Raw genomic sequence first — 20,376 nt, forward strand, 5'->3', positions numbered from 1 at the left:
TTGCTCATTACCGCCTCTTCCGGTAAGCTATTCCAAGTGCCCACGACCCTGCTAAAGTAGTAGTTTTTTCTGATTTCCAAGTTAGCCTGAGATTTAAATAGCTTAAAACAATGACCCCTTGTCCTGCTTTCCCCGCAAAAATTTAATCCATTTACATCTTTCATTTTGACAAATTTAAATAACTGAATCATGTCCCCTCTGACTCTCCTTTGCTCCAGGCTATACATGTTAAGCCTATTAAGTCTGGTATCATAATCTAAATCTGAGAGTCCCCTTACTAATTTAGTTACCCTTCTTTGAACCCTTTCCAATACAAAAATTTCTTTCTTCAGATAAGGCGACCAAAACTGAACAGCATACTCCAAATGAGGTCTTACTAAACTCCTATATAAAGGCAGAAGAACTTTCTTAGATTTGTTTGAAATAGATCTATTGATGATCCCAAGCATTTTGTTCGCTTTGTTACTAGCAATACTGCACTGTTGACTAAACTTGAAGTCCTGATTTATAAAGACACCCAGATCCATAACATTTTCTGCCTGATTTATGACTGAACCCTGTAAACGATATCTCATACGCTTATTTCCCTGACCTAAGTGTAGCACTTGACATTTCCCTACATTAACTGCCATACCCCATTTATCTGCCCACTTAGTAATATGATCTAAATCCTCTTGCAGCTGTTTTACTTGTTCTTCATTTTCGACAATCCCCATAACTTTTACATCGTCAGCAAAACAATTCATGCTTCCAGAAATATTTTCATTTCTGGAAGCAAACGTTGGTCATATTTGAATTCCTGGGCTCATTTTACATAAGAATGAGCAAGAATTATGTCAGAAGCATTTTGAAGGGTTTTTTTTTTGCTACACTGTGTAATTTGTCTAATATGGATAATCTCTGATAGTTAGAACAAAGAAAACTAGTGGCGAATTTAATTTAATAGCAAAAGTTTTATGTATATATCTGCTTGAAAGAAAAAAATACCATGGATTGCATACACCTTCAAATATTGAAAAATTTAAAAGCTTTCTGATAAAATATATCAATTAATACATATTAATTTTAAAAAATCAATTTTTCCATTTTAATTCAAAAGTTTGTTTTTTCTCCCACCGCCGCAAAATTTCCGGAAATTTTGCATCTCTAACTATTTTTGAAATTTCATTAGTTATAAAAGAAAATGTTTAACATGTGGGGAAAAAAATCAAAGCACTGTTGAAATTCACAAAATCTACATGACACAAGAATGCATAGAGTCAACACTATTTCAAATTTTCACGCTAGAATCTCTTATTGGTTCATCTTACACCACGCCTACAAAACGACATCATATTTTTTCCCGAACGGCAAGTCTTTCCCACTGTGAGATGACTTCTCACCTGCAGTTCGTAATACGCCTAACGACTTCGTTCGGAATGAGAAAGGTGAGATTTTGAGCTTCCCGAAGTCGAAGCCGAAGAGCTCGTAATAAGCCCCCATTTTACATCACTGTGAATGAGACCTTGTCAGGATCACAGGAAAACAATGATTTAAACGGAGTGATCACTTATTCGGTTGACTACTTATTGAGGTTCTACTGTATTATTTGAGGGGGGGGGGAGACAAACAGGATAATACACAAGATTACTTTTATGCTTTCTGCCTATGTAATTTCAGCTCAAATTGTTGAATTTGGTACCTAATTTAATGATTGTTGTATGTGAATAATAATATTGCACTAATGCCAAATTAACAACTAAAGGTCTGTGCTCTAAAATGCATTTACATGTACAACTTATAGAAATTTTTTATAAAAAGAATATATGATTCGTAAAGTACAGTGGAACACCGTCCACTCGTCCGCCTCTCTATTCTTACCACTCGTTGTTTGTTGCAACTTGTTCAAGTAAAACTGAGCTCATCATTCATGCGATTCTTAGCTATTTGGACAGTGTCACTTAAAGGAGTTGACAGAATATTACACAAAAAGCTGACTGTTGAAGAATTCCAAGAACTAGACAGGGAGTAGCAAGAAATGGTTGAAGAACTTTTTTCAAAAAAGGAGGAAAGTAGTAAGAGAACCATTTCCACAGTAGAAATGAGAGAACTGTGTTACCAGTGGAAAAATGTCATCTTAACACTGCTGTGGTTAACATGAGTATCAACTTGTTCAGCAACAAGGTTCTTGGTCAAGGGCAGACAACATTAGATAGGTTTTAAGAGAAAGAAACCCAAGATTCTTCTCGTGCAAAAAGACAGTGAAATAACACCTGAAAGAGAGAAAACATCTGAAGGAATGTTACTTGATGTTTTTATGGAAAGTGGCTCCCCTTCCAAACAGTGACATTAACATCCCTCTTCCTCCTCTCCACATTTCACTTATGCCATCAGCTCATCTCATATTTCAGTACAAACAGAGTAGTTAAATTTTCATTTATTAACTTCATGTACTGTACTGTATATTTTTTGTTTTTCATAGCTTTAATCAAGCAATAATCTGTGGTTTAGAAATCAATCTAATTTACATTTTTATATCTCAAAAAAAAAAAAGAGTCATCATTAGAACTGTCTTCTGGAACAAATTGTGTAAGAATACGAGGCTCTACAGTACTTCATATTGCTTTTTATGCTTAAATAAAGGGTTAGTGAAAAGTTAAATAATTTATACCTTATGGACATGCTTCTCCGGAATGCCTCTCAAGCGTGCATAAAATTCCAAATGTTCATAGCCCGTAAGATGAGAATCTAAGGCATCAAACTGAGGACAATATCCTATACTCTGACGAGCCCGATCAATATCAGTTTTAATGCTGAAAAGACAACAATTGATATTTTAAGAGTTAAAAAAAGAAAGAAAATCATTTAAAATCATTGTTAGTATTTTAAACACAAAAAATAATTTTTTTAAACACAAACACTAGAAATCCAACACTCAGGACAAACATAGTTAGGTAATTAATTGCAGTAGGATACAATGCATACCTTTTTGGAGTAGCAAAAATGCTGTTTTGGAGCAAGGAAATCAGCATTTTGGATTGGAAAATTACCATTAATCACATTGAAATATTGAAAAAAAAGAAAAAAATAATAATAATAAATAAATAAAATAAAAACCCCTAAAAAAGCTTGGATCATATTATTTTTACAACTGTTTCATTGAAAATATTTTGTAAAAATTCCATAGGAATATATCATTTGTAAGCAGAACTGCATTGAAATAATGCCTTGGGAAGGGTTTCTTTCCAGGCAGGAGTACATTTGATTTAACAGTAATAGTTAATAAAATCTTTGGATAAAAATTAATTTTTCTCTAATTGAATGACAATCTAAAAAAAAAGCTGCATCATTCCTATTCCATTCTTTTGCAATATTTTTCAGTCCACATCTTTTCTATGAAGCGACATATTCTTAGGATTTTAAATATTTTCTTGCAGTGAATGAAATGTATGTATGACTTAGAATAGTACACTATATTTATGAAATTCATCAGCAGGAAAGTCATATAGTTTCCCTCAAACTACTTACATTTTTCAAATTTTTGTATATTTATTAAAATTTGTCCTCACCTATAGCCAGCAATGTAAGCATTTCCAGATGTTATGGGAGTGTTTCCAGTAAGCATTTTAAAGGTTGTTGTTTTGCCTGCACCATTCATTCCAAGCAACCCAAAACATTCACCAGGTTGGACAGCTATGCACAATTGATTTACAGCTGGATACTGCCCTGGTTTATACACCTTTAAAAATTCAAATAAAAATATAAAACTGGAAAATATACTTCTTTAAATTTTACAAAAGAATAAACACTAGACAAAAGGCAAAAAATTACATACACCAGTTTTTAACTTGAATTTTAGAGCAATTTTAAGGTGTGTTTATTGTCATATGCTTTATGCATCATATCAGAGATTAGTGAAGTATTTAATGCCAGGGATGAATTTAATTATTTTATGAAATTTAATGAATTTATTTGTATAAAACAAAATTTAATATAAGTTCTTTGGACTCATTATTTTGTGAAAATTGTTCAGACAATAAACAATGCACGGATACATTCTGGAACTTTTAAAACACTCTTGGTTGTATAATGAATACAATAGCTTGAAAAAAAATGCATTTTTGAGAGCTATATTTTATGATTTACTTACTTTTGTTAAACTTTCCATTCTTAAAACAGCATTATTACAATGCCCACTAAGAACTTTGGATCTCTCGACAGCAACATCATCATCTTCAACTTCTGATATTGATGGTAAGATTGGGTAGTTACTGAAGTAAAAAAAAAAAAAAAATGTAGAGCTAACTAAATAACAAAACTAAAATGCATAAAGTAAGAATATTCTCAATAATTTATGACTTAAAAAGAGTACTTTGGATGTATGCTCAATATGGAGGTTTCCAAATAAATGTTTTAAAATTTATTGTTTATGGAAGATGATATGATACATATAAAGTTCCTTCAATGCGCTATTCTATATCAAAGAGCAAAAATATCTCAACAAGTTGTACATTACACTGGGGAACAATTTGTAAAATAATTCATTTCTGTTGAGGTTGGTTTTTGAGCTGTTTTATAGTTAATTAGGCATGCTGATTTCAAAACTGTTGTTAGTTTTCTTCTACGACATCAAGTTTTTTTCTACACCTTATGAGAATGTGACTACTCTCTGCAGAATTGAGTGTGGATCACAGGAAGCACTATTGGACTCACAACTGTTTATCAATAGCTCAAAGCGGAGATGGATGGGTTTTCTCCTTCACAACGAAAATTTATTTGGTTCAGTCAAGATAGGCCATTTAGTTCATTTGAGTGAAGAATATGAAGACATAAAGAGAAAAGTCATTGATTTGTTGCAATATTAAATGCACCAATGGGTCATTTGCATTGACCTGAAAATGGTCTGCTTTCTCCTTGGCCAGAAATGCAGATATACCAAGTATCCCTGATTTTTGTGTATGTGTAACAGCAGAACTCTTGAGAAATATTCGGTACAGTCCAGAGGCGTAGGAACTTTGTAGAAGTAGGGGGAGCTGGGGCACATTATGAGAAGTGTCTGGTATGTAAGGGGCAAAAGCAGTGGCCCCATAAAATAATTGGTAGGGTTGGGGGACTTTAATTTTTTTTTCTACATATGAAATTAGCTTCGAAGCTTCCATCTCTTTTTTATCTTGTATCAATTGTTTGTGGAGAGAATGAGGTGATAAAACTTCTGGTTTTAAAAGAAGGTCCAGTCAGTACTCGATGATGAGCACGTAGAAACAGTGGAGTTTCGGGGATCCTCCCCCGGAAATTTTTCAGAATTCTTGTTCTAAAAACGAATTTTTAGGCGATCTTTGGTTAATGTTAAGGGGAGAAAAGTTTTGAATACCTTGCCTGAAAATTTTTCGAAATTAATGTCTTAAAACGCGATTGTATACCATATTTGTCGACTTTAGTGAAAATATGACTCGAAGGATTGTCCTCGATTGATTTTTCGAATCGATTTACATCTCCCGCCCAATATTTCGATTTTGAAGTCTTAAACGTAATTGTAGACAACCTTCAATGATGTCAGAGGAAAAGACTGTACTAGGGCTCTACTTTGGAAACTTTTAAACTTGAAGACCTACTAGAGAGCGTTTTTCAATGGCGTTATCAGAAAAGGTTCAGAGGTTCCTTCTCGTTAATTTTTTCGAAATTGTAATCGCTAAAACACGCGACTGTGGATCATATTTGTTGGCGTTAGGGGCTCAGCAATTTTTTTTAAATTGAAGTCCCAAAAACGGAACATTACATAATCTCCCATGTTGTTGGATGGCAAGATATCCAGGGACTCTCTTCCGGTAATTTTCAGGGAATCGGAGCCTTGAAAACAAAATTTGCGGTGCTCTGTAATAATTTTGGAGGAAAGGGGAGGCTTCGACAGCGTAGCATTTAGAAGAATTTCTTATTTTCTGAGAACTAGAAACAGAACGTTGGAAATGTGTTAAAATGAAGTGTTCGTTATATATTATATTCTTCTGATAAGTTTTTGTAAAAGTCTTTGATAGAAACTATGAAATATTAATATAATAATATTGTTGGGTTTTTTTTTTCTGCAATAGTAGATGAAAAGTAACAATTTTGTCATGAAAATATATCTGTAAGTGACGAAAAAACCGTAATTTAGAAAGCAAAAAAACAAGAATAATTTTAACTTCGTAAAGTATAATCTGAGGGGTCAGATAACTTAAAATGAGATACGTTTTTGGAAAGTTGAACTTATTGGAACAAGTACAAACAACCTTAGCAATCTTTTTTAGTTATGTCTGGAGCACCCATGCTATTCATATTTAAATGCCAAACTGAGTCATCACCCCCAGCTTGCTAGACACTTAATATTTTGTTCCAGAATTATAAAGAAATCAGCCCAAAAATCAAAAATAGGATGTTTTTTCTAATTTGTGTGGTCTTAAAAATGTATTCTAGATGATCTTTGTTAATGCTAGGATGGAAAAGTGGCTTGGGAGCGTTTTTCTCGGCATTTTTCGAAATCGAAACTTGAAAAATTTTATATTTTTTCTCTAATTACGTTAAGGAGGTTGGTATTTTAGGGTTCTTCCTGGAAATTTTTCAAAATTGTTGTTCTGAAAACGCAGTTTTAGACATTATTCGGAGATGTTAATTAGAGGAGAAATCCGGGGCCTCCCTCCCAGAAATTTGTTGAAAATGAACAATCTAAGAAAAGCAGCTGTGTGCCATCTTTGATATCGTTATGAAGACTGGAAATTTTTCCAAATGGGAGATCCAAAAACAATTTTATTTGACTTTTAATGATGTTAGGGGTGAGTGTTCGGGTGCTTTACCCCAGTAATTATTTGAAAGGTAAGACCTTAAACGAAATTTAAGATTATTTTAAATTATATTGGCGAAGGTGGAGGGGCTGAAGCTCATTAATAAAATTTTCGAAGTTAGTTGTCAAAACAAAGTTTTAGATGATAGTTGGCTATGTTACTTGGAGGAGAGGTTCGGGATCCGTCTTCAGCAATTTTCCGATAGTGAAATTCCAGAAACGCAATTTCAGATGACTAGTTGACCCACGCGAAGCATTCGAGTTCAAAGGAAGAATTTTCTGATTTCAATGCAACCTCGAGATGCTATAGACCAAAGCAATGCGTACGTAGTAAAACAGCAAAATAAATAGAAATTTATCCTTCTGCAAAGTCAAACTTCGATTTACCCTCTTAAAATCAATATTTTGTTTCCTGATTTTAACAACAACAGATATACAGCTTTTAATTTTGCATATTAGTGGAAACTTGGATTAAAATTCTGCTGAAAAACAAAAACCCATTAAAACGATATTTTTCGACCCAGATTTGAACTCCCACCCTATCCCTCAGTAGCACGCTGCTTTATCCAACCAAGCCAATGTGCCTTCGCTCTCAGGTGCTATTCATTTCCAAAATTATGTGAGTGGTTTGGTTTTTCCATAATGAAATTTTCAATTTCTAGCCTTATATTTTTATTTGTTTGAAATACAAGCGTTTGCTGCCCCCGTCAATAAAAAAAAAAAAAAAAAATTTTTGAATTTTTTTGTAGTTCAGACATCTTAGTTTTTACACTTTCTTTTGTTTTAGATGTCATGTCTCCAGAACATCGCGATAAAATTTTCGTTTACTTTCGCCTTTTGTATTTAAACACATAGAACTATCACACTAGCAGTGGTGTGACTAGTCATGACATTTTTAAATCTCGCCTTACTCTGTTTCAACTTTTTCTCTATTTAAAATGTATTTTGGTGGCACATATATTTTTCTCTACGTAATAACTATTTTCATGATGATATTTTTACAAAAAAAAAAAAAATTAATTTGAATTCTTAAATTTTGAATTCAAATTATGTTTTTCGCAATCACGAGTTGCGACAGGACCCTACTCATTGGTTACTACTCTACTCACTTGTTTCTAGACACGGCCCTTGTCCCTCCAAGTCTACCCTCCTGTTGAACGGAGACGTGTGTATTAGTTGTGTATGTGTAGGCTTTTGTGTGTGCGTAGACCTGTGTGTATGCACGTTGGCGTGTGTGTATGTGTGTGAGTGCGTATGCGTATGAGCGTGCGTTTGTCTAGGACATGGACGCCACCGACCAGGAGCGGCTACCGGAGGACGGAGCCGCGCCTGCAGGTGGCGGTGGTGGTTGAAAAAGGCACGGAACATCAAAGACGGTCAAATGAGAACAATAAGCAATCGTGATTGCTCAAAAAAGAAAAACAAAAAAAATAAATTTAAAAATGCCGGCAGCCCCTATGAAGTTATGTTTATTTACGTATTCATTTTTCACTTGACTGACGCTTGTCATAGATTTGTACTAAACACTGAACACTTTCTTTTCGTTAAAAAATGTTCTAAACGTTCGTTTCAGCGCTCCTCAGAGGTAAATCATAATGCATAACCTTGCTTGGATGTTCCTAAATAATATTCAAAGATTGCATTTGCTTTCAAATTTTGCAGAAAAAACTCTTTTCAACACTTTTATTCTATTTGTTCACTATCATTTCTATTACATGTTCTTAAAATCGTAAAGGTTTCCTTTCTGCTTTTTTTTTTCATTACTAATATGAAATTGGTGACGCCATTTCTGAAAAACTGGGCGGGGTTGGGGGGTAGCAAAACCCTTCTTGGTGATGGCTCTGGTGCCCCCCCCCCAAAAAAAAAATGTTTGGTTATGCTACGCCTCTGACTGGTACTGATTTTCGCAGGCCGCAGAGTAGAGTCCACTTTCCCGCATTTCGGCAATCAAGAGTGTTTAAACAGTGATAAAAAAGGTGAAGGTGAATTCAAGTGCACTGACCACTCAGTCTGCTCACTGCTTTTGTTGCTCATTGGGTAGAAATTCCGAAATTCCCAAAAAAGGCAGATCACATTTTTGAAATCAGGTTTGAGGTAAACAATATACGGCAAAAAGCAGCAGTGCAAGAATTTTCCGGGGGAGCTAAGCCGGTCTGAAATATTCCAGATGAAGCTCAAGTTCCCTCAGCTCCCCCCGTTCCGACGCCTATGGTACAGTCGAACAGGCTGCTAAGTTCTCACTTGAAACCTGGTGATCCAAAACATTCTACATCAGCCATTTGTCAACAGAAAGAACATTATATTTCCACTTCTGCATTTAAAATTGGGTCTCATGAAGCAATTCGTTAAAGCAGTGCTAGTTGAAGGAGACTGCTTCAAGTACCTCATTTTGGCATTTCCTAGCCTGTCATTTGAAAAGATGTTTTCAAATGACAGTGGTTGACCGGTGTTTTTGATAGTCTACAGATTCAGCAGCTTGTTAAAGATGAAACTTTCATTGGAACAATGTTAAAAATTCAAAAGAATGCTTGATTGGCATTCAAAAACATTGTTAAAGACTTTCTTGGAAATAAACAAGCCCAGAATTATGTTGAAATTATCCAACAACTCTTGGACAGCTTCAAAATGCTTGGTTGTCACATGAGCATCAAGTTGCACTTTTTACATAGCCATCTTGCAAACTACCCGAAAAAATTTGGTGCAGTCAGTCATGATGCAGACAGGGTGAGCGATTCTACCAAAATTTGAAAATCATAGAGGCACGATATCAAGGTATATGGGATGCACATATGATGGCTGACTATTGCAGGAGCATCATGTCCACAAATTAAACACTTGAGAAAAAGCTATAAGCGAAAATTTTTACCTTGATATGTATAAATACAAAATTTTACTTGTGGTAACTATTATATAAAGCCTTTGTATGAATAACATTGTTCATTGTAAACAGTGCATTTGGTAAGTTTTTAATTTACTAGTCCTTATATGCATAATTTAATGGACTTTTGAGTGTATTCTGTAGGTTGAAAAGTTGACATGATAGAAAAAAACTGCGATTATTTTTGGATCCAGAGGTCAAAAGTTAGTAGAAAACAAGTCACAGATTTAAGACAACGAAATTGCTATTCCCCAGTGTCATGCTTCCTTAGCATCTGTATTTAAAAAAAAAACACATACACACACATTATTTACATCAAATTTAAGTTTGTAATAAGAAAATATTTTTACTCACCGTTTTCTAATGAAAAATTTGTACTCTATTAACAGCGTAATAGAAAAATAGATGAAGCCCTGGACTGCTAAGTATACAAGATTTTTACCCAGGAAGTCCCAGGACAATGGATTACGAAACATTGTTATACCTGAAAATAATGCACAATTTACTATTGAAAAAAAAATGAATGCATTTTTGGTATAGTAAACTCCCAATTATCCTGTCTTTCACTTTGGAAAAAAAATTCTTTGGCAGCGATAATTTACTGAATTTAGAAAAATGTATCGATTTTAATGTAACAAGAGCAAAATCTATTTTTAGAGGTTCCTATTCCTTTCTTCCTCCCTTCAAATGGTCCTCTATATGTGCAGACCAGTTTTTTTCGAAAATAATTCTCTCCCCTCCCCTACTCATTTTTGGAGTAACCTAACTTGATCCATTTGCACAATTTGCTTCTATATTTGTCCAATCTGTTTGCGGTAATCAGTGACTCTTTTTTAGCTTTTACCTACACTGTTGTCCCTTTTAGCTACAGTTCAAATGAATGTATGAGTGCAATTGAGTTTTTTAGCTATTATACACATAAGTATTGTTTTTTGCCTATTTTGCAGATTATCCATGAAATTCGCTTATTTTAGATTATCCTGTCACTTTATTCTGCAGTTAATTGGGAGTTTAGTGTACTTGTCTTAATGTGTACTAGGACTGGGCGATATTAGAATTTTAATACAGTGATACATCACTCTCCAAATATTGATATTTTCGATATATCGATATATTCTTGGGAGGGGGGTGGATCGAAAAAACAACAAAAAACGTTTCCAAATATAATATTATCTCCCTAATTCAAAACTTTCCTGGAGGGGGGGGGAGGAGGGCATGCTCAATGGCATAGCTCAATGCATGACAAAAGTGCTTTGCAACGAAAGAGTTTTAAATATTCAATTCAATATTTCGTTTAAATCTTGCAATTTGAGCAGTCTCAATAATTTGAATGTACTTTGAATTATATTTCGTATTGTCGTCTTAAATAGTTTGTTTTTAGTCATTTAATAGCTTTTGCTTTAAGACTTTTTACTTTTTAGTTGAGTAAGATTAAGTAAAATACTAAAATTAAATCTTTAAAGAATGCAGCTATAAATGCACTGCAATTTGATATGTAACTTATATATTTTCGGGGGGGGGGGGGGGGGGGGAATTAAAATTAAAAAATTTATTTATTTTTTTATTATTTTTTTATTTTTTGAAAAAATGTGAATAGTATCAAAATTAATGCAGCAAACTTCTTTTTTGGCATTTTTAAATACATTTTAAGACATTTTTTTATTTCAATGAAATTGTTCATAATTTTTAAAATCCACGAATTATGTATATTATTCATTTATGTTACATTAGTAAATAAAAAAAATGCTTAAAAATTGTACTTACTTTTTATCTTCATCCGACAGTCTTAGAGAATCTTGGTAAACCATCCATGTCATCAATCGACAAACTCAGCTTTTTCAATCATGGTACTTGTTACTCTTCTGAAAATGCGTAGAACTTTCACAAATAACCCATGCCCGAGCATGATAGAACTCAATTCCATCTTCGTTAATGCGTACAACTTTCACAAACAACACTATGTCATTGCATTAACGTTAATGCATACAACTTTCACGAAAAACACTAAGTCAACCCTGTCATTAACAATTGTAATGTCAGGGTTGCCTCCGATAACGCAGTAAAATTGGATCACCGGTTCAGGTTGTGCCTCGTGTTATAAACGGAATAAAAATTTTCTCTCTTATTATCGAAGATAAAGCTATTTCCATTCAGTTATGAGTTGCTCTCCATTTAGTGAGATACGACAGTTCGGATGGAAATGATTGAGCTGGCAGTGTATTTTATTTAATCTCACTAGGTTTTTTTTTGTTTTTCATTTCTTTTTTAATACAAACATTTCTGTTTAGTATATTTTGCAAACCTTTTATTCAGAGTAATGTCAATGGTTTACGTTTAATTAGAATTATGAATCGTGTTGATACCTCCACTGGTTAATTTTTAGTTGTTGCATTAAGACGCTTTTTTACCAACACGCATTCACTTTTCAGGGTCCACGAGAGGCAATATCAGCCTTGTCAGAAACTAGGGGCATGATCCTTAGAAGGGCCCTGCTCTTGAAAACTTTTTAAGGGGATGGGATCAGGAGACCAATCTCACAATGGGTCCACCTTGACCTTCGGCGGCTCTGTTAATTTTCCCTTATACTATAATTAAAAATAAAATAACTGATTGAAGAATGCAGTTAATTTCTTGAAATTTCAAGCACTCACCCATCACACAGAACTGTAAAAAGTTATGTATTTTTGAGTCGGTATTTCAATACGATGTATCGGTATATCGCCCAGCCCTAATGCTTACTGAAAATAGTTACCCGTAAATATGTTACGGCTCAAAGTTAAAAAATAATGATAAGTGTTCTTTCTTTGTACATGAGTATAGATAAAATAGAATTTATTTATACTTACCAAATTTTGCAAGGGTTTCGTAGGCAAGTTGATTGGTGAAAAGATCCATAAGACCTCTACCCAAACAATAGTGAGGAAATACCAAATAAACTTGCTTCAAAATCCCAGCAATATCTTGTAACTCCTAAATGAAATTGAAATTAGATATGGGAAGTTACTTAACTGGTTTTAGGTTACTAAAATGTTGAAATCTATTTTTTTTTTACACATTTTCAGTTCCTACATATTTTTAGTTTAAGAATTTCAGCGTTGGTTTGCTCCACACTCAAAGAAACAGTACATAACCACCATGACTGAAACTTTTCTTTAAAAAAAATACTTGATCTCAAAGAATATAATATATTATTGAAGACAACACTGCCTTGGGCAGATAAATGGCAGCATCTACAGAAATCAGTTTGAGATATTTGATGAAACGTGTTTTGGATTCAATATTAACAATAGGGAAATGTTGGAATTAGAAGCGAAAACCATGTAAGCAAGCTTGTACAATAAAGCTGACATAGAATAGATAACAAAAAATACACAAAAAATGAAGAATTTGCAATTATTGCCTTTATCTACCCATGGCAGAACAACTGTAACTCACTTAATGTGGTTATCCTTGCTGTTTTTACCAAATAAATTTCTATACCTATATAACAATATACATTGAAAAACATAAGAAATGGCCAAATATAACCCATTATTTAAAAACTAAAGCTTACTAAAACAAAACTTGCAAATCAACATCAGTTTCTTTATATGATACCATATTAAATATTAAAATCATTTGTCCAATAAAAAGTTAGTTTCAAAAATGGCACCCCATGCCGGCTCTCGTAGGTACTCCTGGTTTCAGAAAGCATACTCATCTCTAGCGAAATTGCTTGGTTTACAAATTACAGGAGTTTCATAACAAAATATTTTCAAATTATTGCAAAATGACCTACATTTTGAAAAACATTCCCAGGGCCAGATTTGGAAGTGTGGAGGCACCGGGCAACAAAGGAGTGGAGGCCCCTAATCAGGGTTCAAAAAGATCATCATATTTTTGAAAATATCCGATACTTTGATATATATCCAAATATATGTATGTATATATTCGATATTTGCGACCCGTGAAAGTTAGGATATTTTGTAAAAATTTTATTGTGGGGGCCCTTTTGTTGTGGAGGCCCCGGGGCAGTAGCCCCCGCCTGCCCTCCTTTAAATCCGGCCCTGCACATTCCTGTGCTGAAATGATTGCAAAAATAACATAAGTTATTTTTTTAAAAGCAATATCGTAACCCACAAGAAGGTATGTGCAAAAATTTGCAATTAAGCAATTAACAAATGCAATGCCAGAGAATATATATATATATATATATATATATATATATATATATATATATATATATATATATATATATATATATATATATATATATATATATATATATATCTATATATATATATATATAATTGTACTTTACTTTCATATCTTATTAGGATTTTTAATTGACTTTACTTTCATTATATTTTTTCCCTATAATTTACATTTTACAATATTTAATACATTGAAAAACAAATTAAAAAAATAAACACAATGATGAACAAAGAAAAGGAATGCCATCAAGTTACCTGATCTGTAAAAAGTTCTAAAATGTAAGTTGATAATGTAGTAACAATTCCTATAAATACATTGAGACAGGCTAAGGCAACAAAAGCTGAACTTGGAATGCTGAAAAAATATGTAGTTGGATACATCAGGGGAATGCTCGCCCACCTAAAAAGAAAAATAAATATATATAGAACGCTGGGTAAAAGTAGGCTTGCCAGATTTCTGAAATGTTCAACCGGGACACTGGAATACCCCCCCCCCCCCCCTTCGTCGCTAGTATCCAAATGGGAACTAGGGGATGGCAGTGGACTCAAGCAAAATTTTCTGAAGACAGTGTGAAATTTTCAGAAACTATGAGGAAGCTCGACACTCCGCCCCCCCCATAAAAACTTTTGAAATATGCTAACAAAAACTATTAAAAATGAAAATTTTAAAAGTTTTTTTAAAAATAATTTTTTAGCTTTTGAATGGGTTGTCAGCCCAAAAGTTTTGGAAACTTTGGATCACAAACACCCCTGAAGGGAACACACCCCTGGCGTGTTTTTAGTGTGTTTTAGAGGGCAGATCATTCTCAATGCTATGCAATTATGTGCCTAAACCAGGGGTAATGATGCATGACACAAGCAGATAAATTTAAACATTTTATTTCTTACGTGTTGATATTTGTTATTTACTTTAGTACAAAGAAATACTTTGAATGAAGAATAAAAACTTGAACAATATTTACATGTATTTTTCATTCGCTAGGACTTTTTTTATAATCTCTTTTTTTTGGTTTTAATGTTATTGTAAAAATCCTCACAAGCTGATTCCATATTAATTTTATAAGTCTATGTTTCAAATGACAAAGTAATTATCCAAAATAATCCTTCACCGTTAATTTCTTTTAGACTTTTTTGATCATCTAATCAAACTTATCTTTTTCAGGGACCTGAAGTAAACCGGCCGGGACACCAGGATTTTGCTTGAAATCCGGGACTGTCCCCGTCAAACCGGGACATCTGGCAAGCCAAGTTAAAAGTACTTCTCACACAGTATTTATTGTTTTGATGCATGGGTAGCAGAACAATTATTTAAAAACAGCCAAAATGCTTTGAATTTAGGTTTAGCAATTCTAATTAGCTACCAAGATAATTAGTAATATTCTAATTACCAGTTTTTTTATCACTAATCAACGGATATCTAACTATGCATTTTTTACTTTATGGTTTTGAAACTTTATTCCATTCATTTTTGCGATTTGTATTTAGGATAAGTAGTGTAAAAGCATTTAATTTTGTGAGCCTATTGCAATCACAAAAATTTGAGCCTCATGAAATATTTTTCCTGGTGGATTTTTCAACCTTGGGTTCTGTTAATACGAAATTCATGACATTTTTAGCTCGCAAAATCACTGATATCATCATTTTTGCAAAAATAAATGCTTTTACAGTATATTAAAGAATTATCAGTCAGCATGCCCCTTTCTTCTCATACAAAAGTCCACTTTTGGAGAATTCTTTGTACCTTTTGATGCAAGAAATAAATAACCATATGAACTCAATCGAGTCGTTCACAATAAAAATGACGTAAATGCCAAAAATTAAATTTTAGAGAAGCACAAGAAGTTTCGATGGTCCAATATTTGCAACAAATATTTACCATCTTCTGGCAATAATTGAAACTAAACTAAAACAGTTAGGAACTTGCCTCTTTTTTGAAGCCATTGGCATTGGAACTTAGATTATTTTCAATGAAAAAACACAGTTTCAAAAATTTCAGCATCTTCCTCACATTCATTCTCAACGCTTCAATTAACAAACTCTAACTTAAAAGAAGCAAGAAGGAATCCAAAATTGATTTTATATGTGTATTTTTATAAATTATATCAGCATTTTTATAAAATTAACCTTTGATGGTTCAATAACTCTATCTGAAAAATATACAATGGATTAAATACCCACAGCTTTAATACAAATGGAAAACTAGAAAAAAAAAATAATAAACATAAAAATAATATTTTTATAGCATAAAACAATGTGCGCTCTGAAAACCTTTCTGCATTTTCAGGAAGTATTTTAGAACTGTTGTTTTGTTTTGATTCAGAAATCCATTCTTATCTAAACTATTAAATAAAACTTTGAGAAATCTTTAATGAAAGATGAATGATAAAATGAAAGGAAAGTTGAAATTGCTCTTCAATAATTATTGATTTTTTTTTTTACAAAAGAACTAGTTTTGGTATGAAATTGTGTTTATTATAAAATGAATAATGAAAAATGGATTCACATAAAATTTTTAAACAACTCAATACTGTCATTACAAACTGATATTTAAGATTTTAATATTTTGTAAGGCAATTTTACAAACGTTAAAATTCTTCATTCAGTTAATGTGTATATGAATGAATTGAACCGTTTGTTTATTTCAGAAAATCATCAAGTGACAAGTTCTAAAATTTTGGAAAGGCAAATTCGATCTCAAATTAAAACGCTTTGGCACTATTTTAAACTGTAAGTCATCTTTCAGTAAAAAGTGTTGCAACCTTTATTGAACAGTTTGTTTATTTTTTTTTTCTGAGACTACAAATTTTGGCTTTTGACTAGTTTATGAAATAAACAATTCAATTAAGTACCTTTGTCATCCTGTGAAACATAATGAATATAGAACTACACAAAATAATCTTATTTTGTATTGCAAGTACAAAAAAAAATAAGTATCAATAAACTTTACCCATATAAGAAAAGTAGCATCACAAAACCAACAATATTATCTTTGGAAACATAGGCATCTTCTTTAAATACATAAAAAATTAAAATGCACAGAGAAAATGGTATCATGTAGTTGCACTGAAAATAAAAGAAAATAAAATGGAATAAATAGTTATCAAATACACACATTAGTAATTTAATCTAAAATAAAAACTAATCTCAAAATTAAATTAATATGAGCAAAGTATTTTTAGACACTTTAAAATTACAGATAATAATTATACCAAACAAATAAATTAGACCACACAAAAAAAAAAAAAAAACATTAAATTTTCATGAAATTTTAAAATCATCTGCAAATAAAATTTGAAACACTCCATTATATAACATTAAAACTTCCAATAAAATTCAACCAAGCTTCTGACACGGAGACACGGTGTATTCGTTTATTCTACTACAAGATTTATTTTTTCGAAAAGAAGACATTAGAGAGCTGATGTTCAGTATAGGTTTGGCTGGTAGCTGGTATAACATGTGCTGTTATAAAACTGTAAAAATACCTGATTTTGATAATTTTAATTTAACAGCTTGACTTGCATTACTTTGGCATAAACTAGTTGGTTTCCCATAAATGGCAAACTGAAAATAATATTTATCTGAATTTACCTAGATTATCTAAAATAAAACTGTATATTTAGTTGGCATTTCAATTAGTTCAAAACTACTTATCAATAATAAGGGATTGTTCCAATAGCAATAATTTTTACCTTTTAACTCTAATCTAGCAGTTTTTGAATAGATACAACTGCTTTAGCAGGTTTATGCAGAATTTGCTAGTTTGAAACATTGTAACATGCAATCTCAATTTCATACTGACTGTTTAAATGCAAAAAAAATGGCATTTGAGAATGAAGTTAAAAACATTATATAAAGATGGGTTATTAGTTATAAGGATTGTAGAAAAAGAAGAACAGGTAAAACAGCTTCAAGAGGATTTAGATTATATTACTAAGTGGGCGGATAAGTAGGGTATGACAGTTAATGTAGGGAAATGTCAAGTGCTACACTTAGGTCATGGAAATAAGCATATGAGTTATCGTTTACAGCGTTCAATCATTAGTCAGGCAGAAAATGTTATTGATCTGGGTATCTTAATAAATCAGGACTTCAAGTTTAATCAACAGTGCAGCATTGCAAGTAACAAAGCCAACAGAATGCTTGGGTTTATCCAATAGATCTATTTCAAACAAATCTAATAAAGTTCTTCTGCCTTTATATAGGAGTTTAGTAAGACCTCATTTGGAGTATGCTGTGCAGTTTTGGTCGCCTTATCTGAGGAAAGATATTTGTGCATTGGTAAAGGTTCAAAGAAGGGTAACTAGGCTAATAAAGGGACTTTCAGATTTAAATTATGATATAAGATTTAATAGGCTTAATATGTATAGACTGGAGCAAAGGAGGATCAGAGAGGACAGGATTCAGTTGTTTAAATTTATCAAAATGAATGATGTTAATGGATTCAATTTTTGCACCAAAAGCAGGACGAGGGGTCATTGTTTTAAGCTATTCAAATAAATTTCAGGCTAACCTGGAAATAAGGAAAAACTACTACTTTAGTAGGGTTGTGGGCACTTGGAACAGCTTGCCGGAAGAGGTGGTAACGAGCAAGGGGGTGGATAGCTTTAAGAGGGCCATTAATTCTTATTGAGGACTAATAAATTGACTAGGACCAGCCTAGCGGGGCCCAAGAGCCTGTTGTTGGTCGTCACATTTCTATTTGTATTTGAAAAGGATATGATTTCTATTAAGCACAGAAAACTAACATAATTTTAAATAGCAGCGAAGAAGTTCAAAAAGTTTTTGAAAACATTCAGAAAAAAATATTTAAAGCATTTTTTTTTCTTTCAAAGAACTAAGGAAAAGCTGCCAATAAATAAAATTTAGCAATATGAGTTTTTATCAAATTTTAATGTGCAAATTAAATTTTTGTTCTAAAAGCCTGTCTAGTTGGTGTAAAGAATAATCATAATATGTTGAACCATCCTCCAAAATATTAGCAAGAATATAATAGGTGCATAGCAAAAACATGTAAGTACAAAAGTTTTTTTTTTTAAATTTAAATATGATCATTCAATTTATCAGTTCTTGTTTAAATATTCCAAAGAGTTTTAGTCAATTAAAATGAAAAAAAAACTTATAACATGAGATACATTTTTAAAAGATTATGAAACTACAGAACTTTTTTCATCTTAGCAGAAAAAAAAGAATTAAATTAAAAAGAACAATATAGAAACTTACCAAATCCCAGGTATAAGTTCCTATCCAATAAATAACAGGTTTCACACCACTAACAAATTGCAAATGCTTAGATCCAGTAACTTTATCTTCTATTAAAAACATCACGAAGCTTGCAGAGACAAAAGACATGGCAAATATAACACAAACAGCATGCATCAGGCTCACTCCCTTGCGTTCTCTAAAAATATGCAAAAAGATTTCATAATTAAAATTGTTAAATTTCTACAAAATTATACTACTACGAAAGTGATGACCAGCTCTGGGCACCGATGGGCTGGTAATAGTCGATTTATGATTAAGCACCCTCTTAAAGCTGTTCACCCCATGCCAAGTAACAGTTGTTCCCGAAGAAAAAAAACATTTCAAGGGACTAACACCCATTTTTTTAGGTGTTTTTCTGAACCGTGTTTGGCTGCCCAACATAGACTGTTGGCAGTTAGGGGCCATTCATAAATTACGTAATGGTCCCGAGTGGGGGGGGGGGGGGCTGGGGGTGGAAAAATCTCTACATATCCTTACTTGGGGGGGGGGGGCAGAGCCATTCTTATGAAATATTTTCCAAGTAAATATTTTATATTAGAAATTGTGCGTTTAAGTGGCTTGGCAGGGATCATATTTCATTTGTTCCTGGAAGATAAAAAACGTATTAGGATGAGCTGCTTTTTACTTGTTTTTCAAAGAATGAAAGTGTAAAATATAATAAAAGAACCGTACTGTGTACGCATGTCCTATTTTTAATTAATATCGCATCATATACAAAAAATATTTGCCGAACAAACATCGAGTCCATATTCCTTTTAATAAATATTTCTTTACACAAAAAGGTTTTTAAAAAAATAATAATAACAGTGAATTTAATAACACTTCTAGTGATGTAAAATTCGTTATTTTATAAGTTCAAAGGTCTAGTGTAGGTACATTTTCAAAAAAAAAAGAAGGTGAACATATTAATTAAAGTATTATTAATGCACATGGCCAAGAAATTGCAGTTAAATTGTCATACAATCAAAAGTAACTGCAAGATTTTTTCCAGGATAAAGAAACTTTAGAAAATGTTTCAAATTTTGAAAATTTGCAATGCTCTATTGATATTTAATATGTGGAATAGAAAATGATACAATCTTCTACATTTTTCTTGAATACAATTTTTTCTTACTTTTAGCTGAGACAAAGAAGAAAAATAAAGTTAAATTTTTTGAACTCCACTTGACAATGAAGAGCTAAAATAAAGTAATGCTAGCATAAATACTTGACGTTTTTGTTTAAAAAATATTACTAAGATTTTTTTT

At 32.4% G+C, this 20,376-nt stretch overlaps 1 protein-coding gene across 1 annotated transcript in view; it reads right to left on the minus strand.

The window, feature by feature from the left end:
* Positions 1–20,376, minus strand: part of LOC129228236 (phospholipid-transporting ATPase ABCA7-like) — a 113,458-nt gene that overhangs the window by 26,389 nt on the left and 66,693 nt on the right. Inside the window, exons 34-41 of the mRNA XM_054862902.1 lie at positions 19,088–19,265; positions 16,812–16,927; positions 14,120–14,264; positions 12,518–12,641; positions 10,026–10,155; positions 4,130–4,250; positions 3,549–3,718; positions 2,651–2,792 (exon numbers count right to left, since the gene is read on the minus strand). Coding sequence (XP_054718877.1) covers positions 2,651–2,792; positions 3,549–3,718; positions 4,130–4,250; positions 10,026–10,155; positions 12,518–12,641; positions 14,120–14,264; positions 16,812–16,927; positions 19,088–19,265 — 1,126 coding nt within the window. The remainder of the gene's footprint in view (positions 1–2,650; positions 2,793–3,548; positions 3,719–4,129; positions 4,251–10,025; positions 10,156–12,517; positions 12,642–14,119; positions 14,265–16,811; positions 16,928–19,087; positions 19,266–20,376) is intronic.

This window comes from Uloborus diversus, chromosome 8 (assembly GCF_026930045.1).
Source record: "Uloborus diversus isolate 005 chromosome 8, Udiv.v.3.1, whole genome shotgun sequence".
NCBI lineage: Eukaryota > Metazoa > Arthropoda > Arachnida > Araneae > Uloboridae > Uloborus > Uloborus diversus.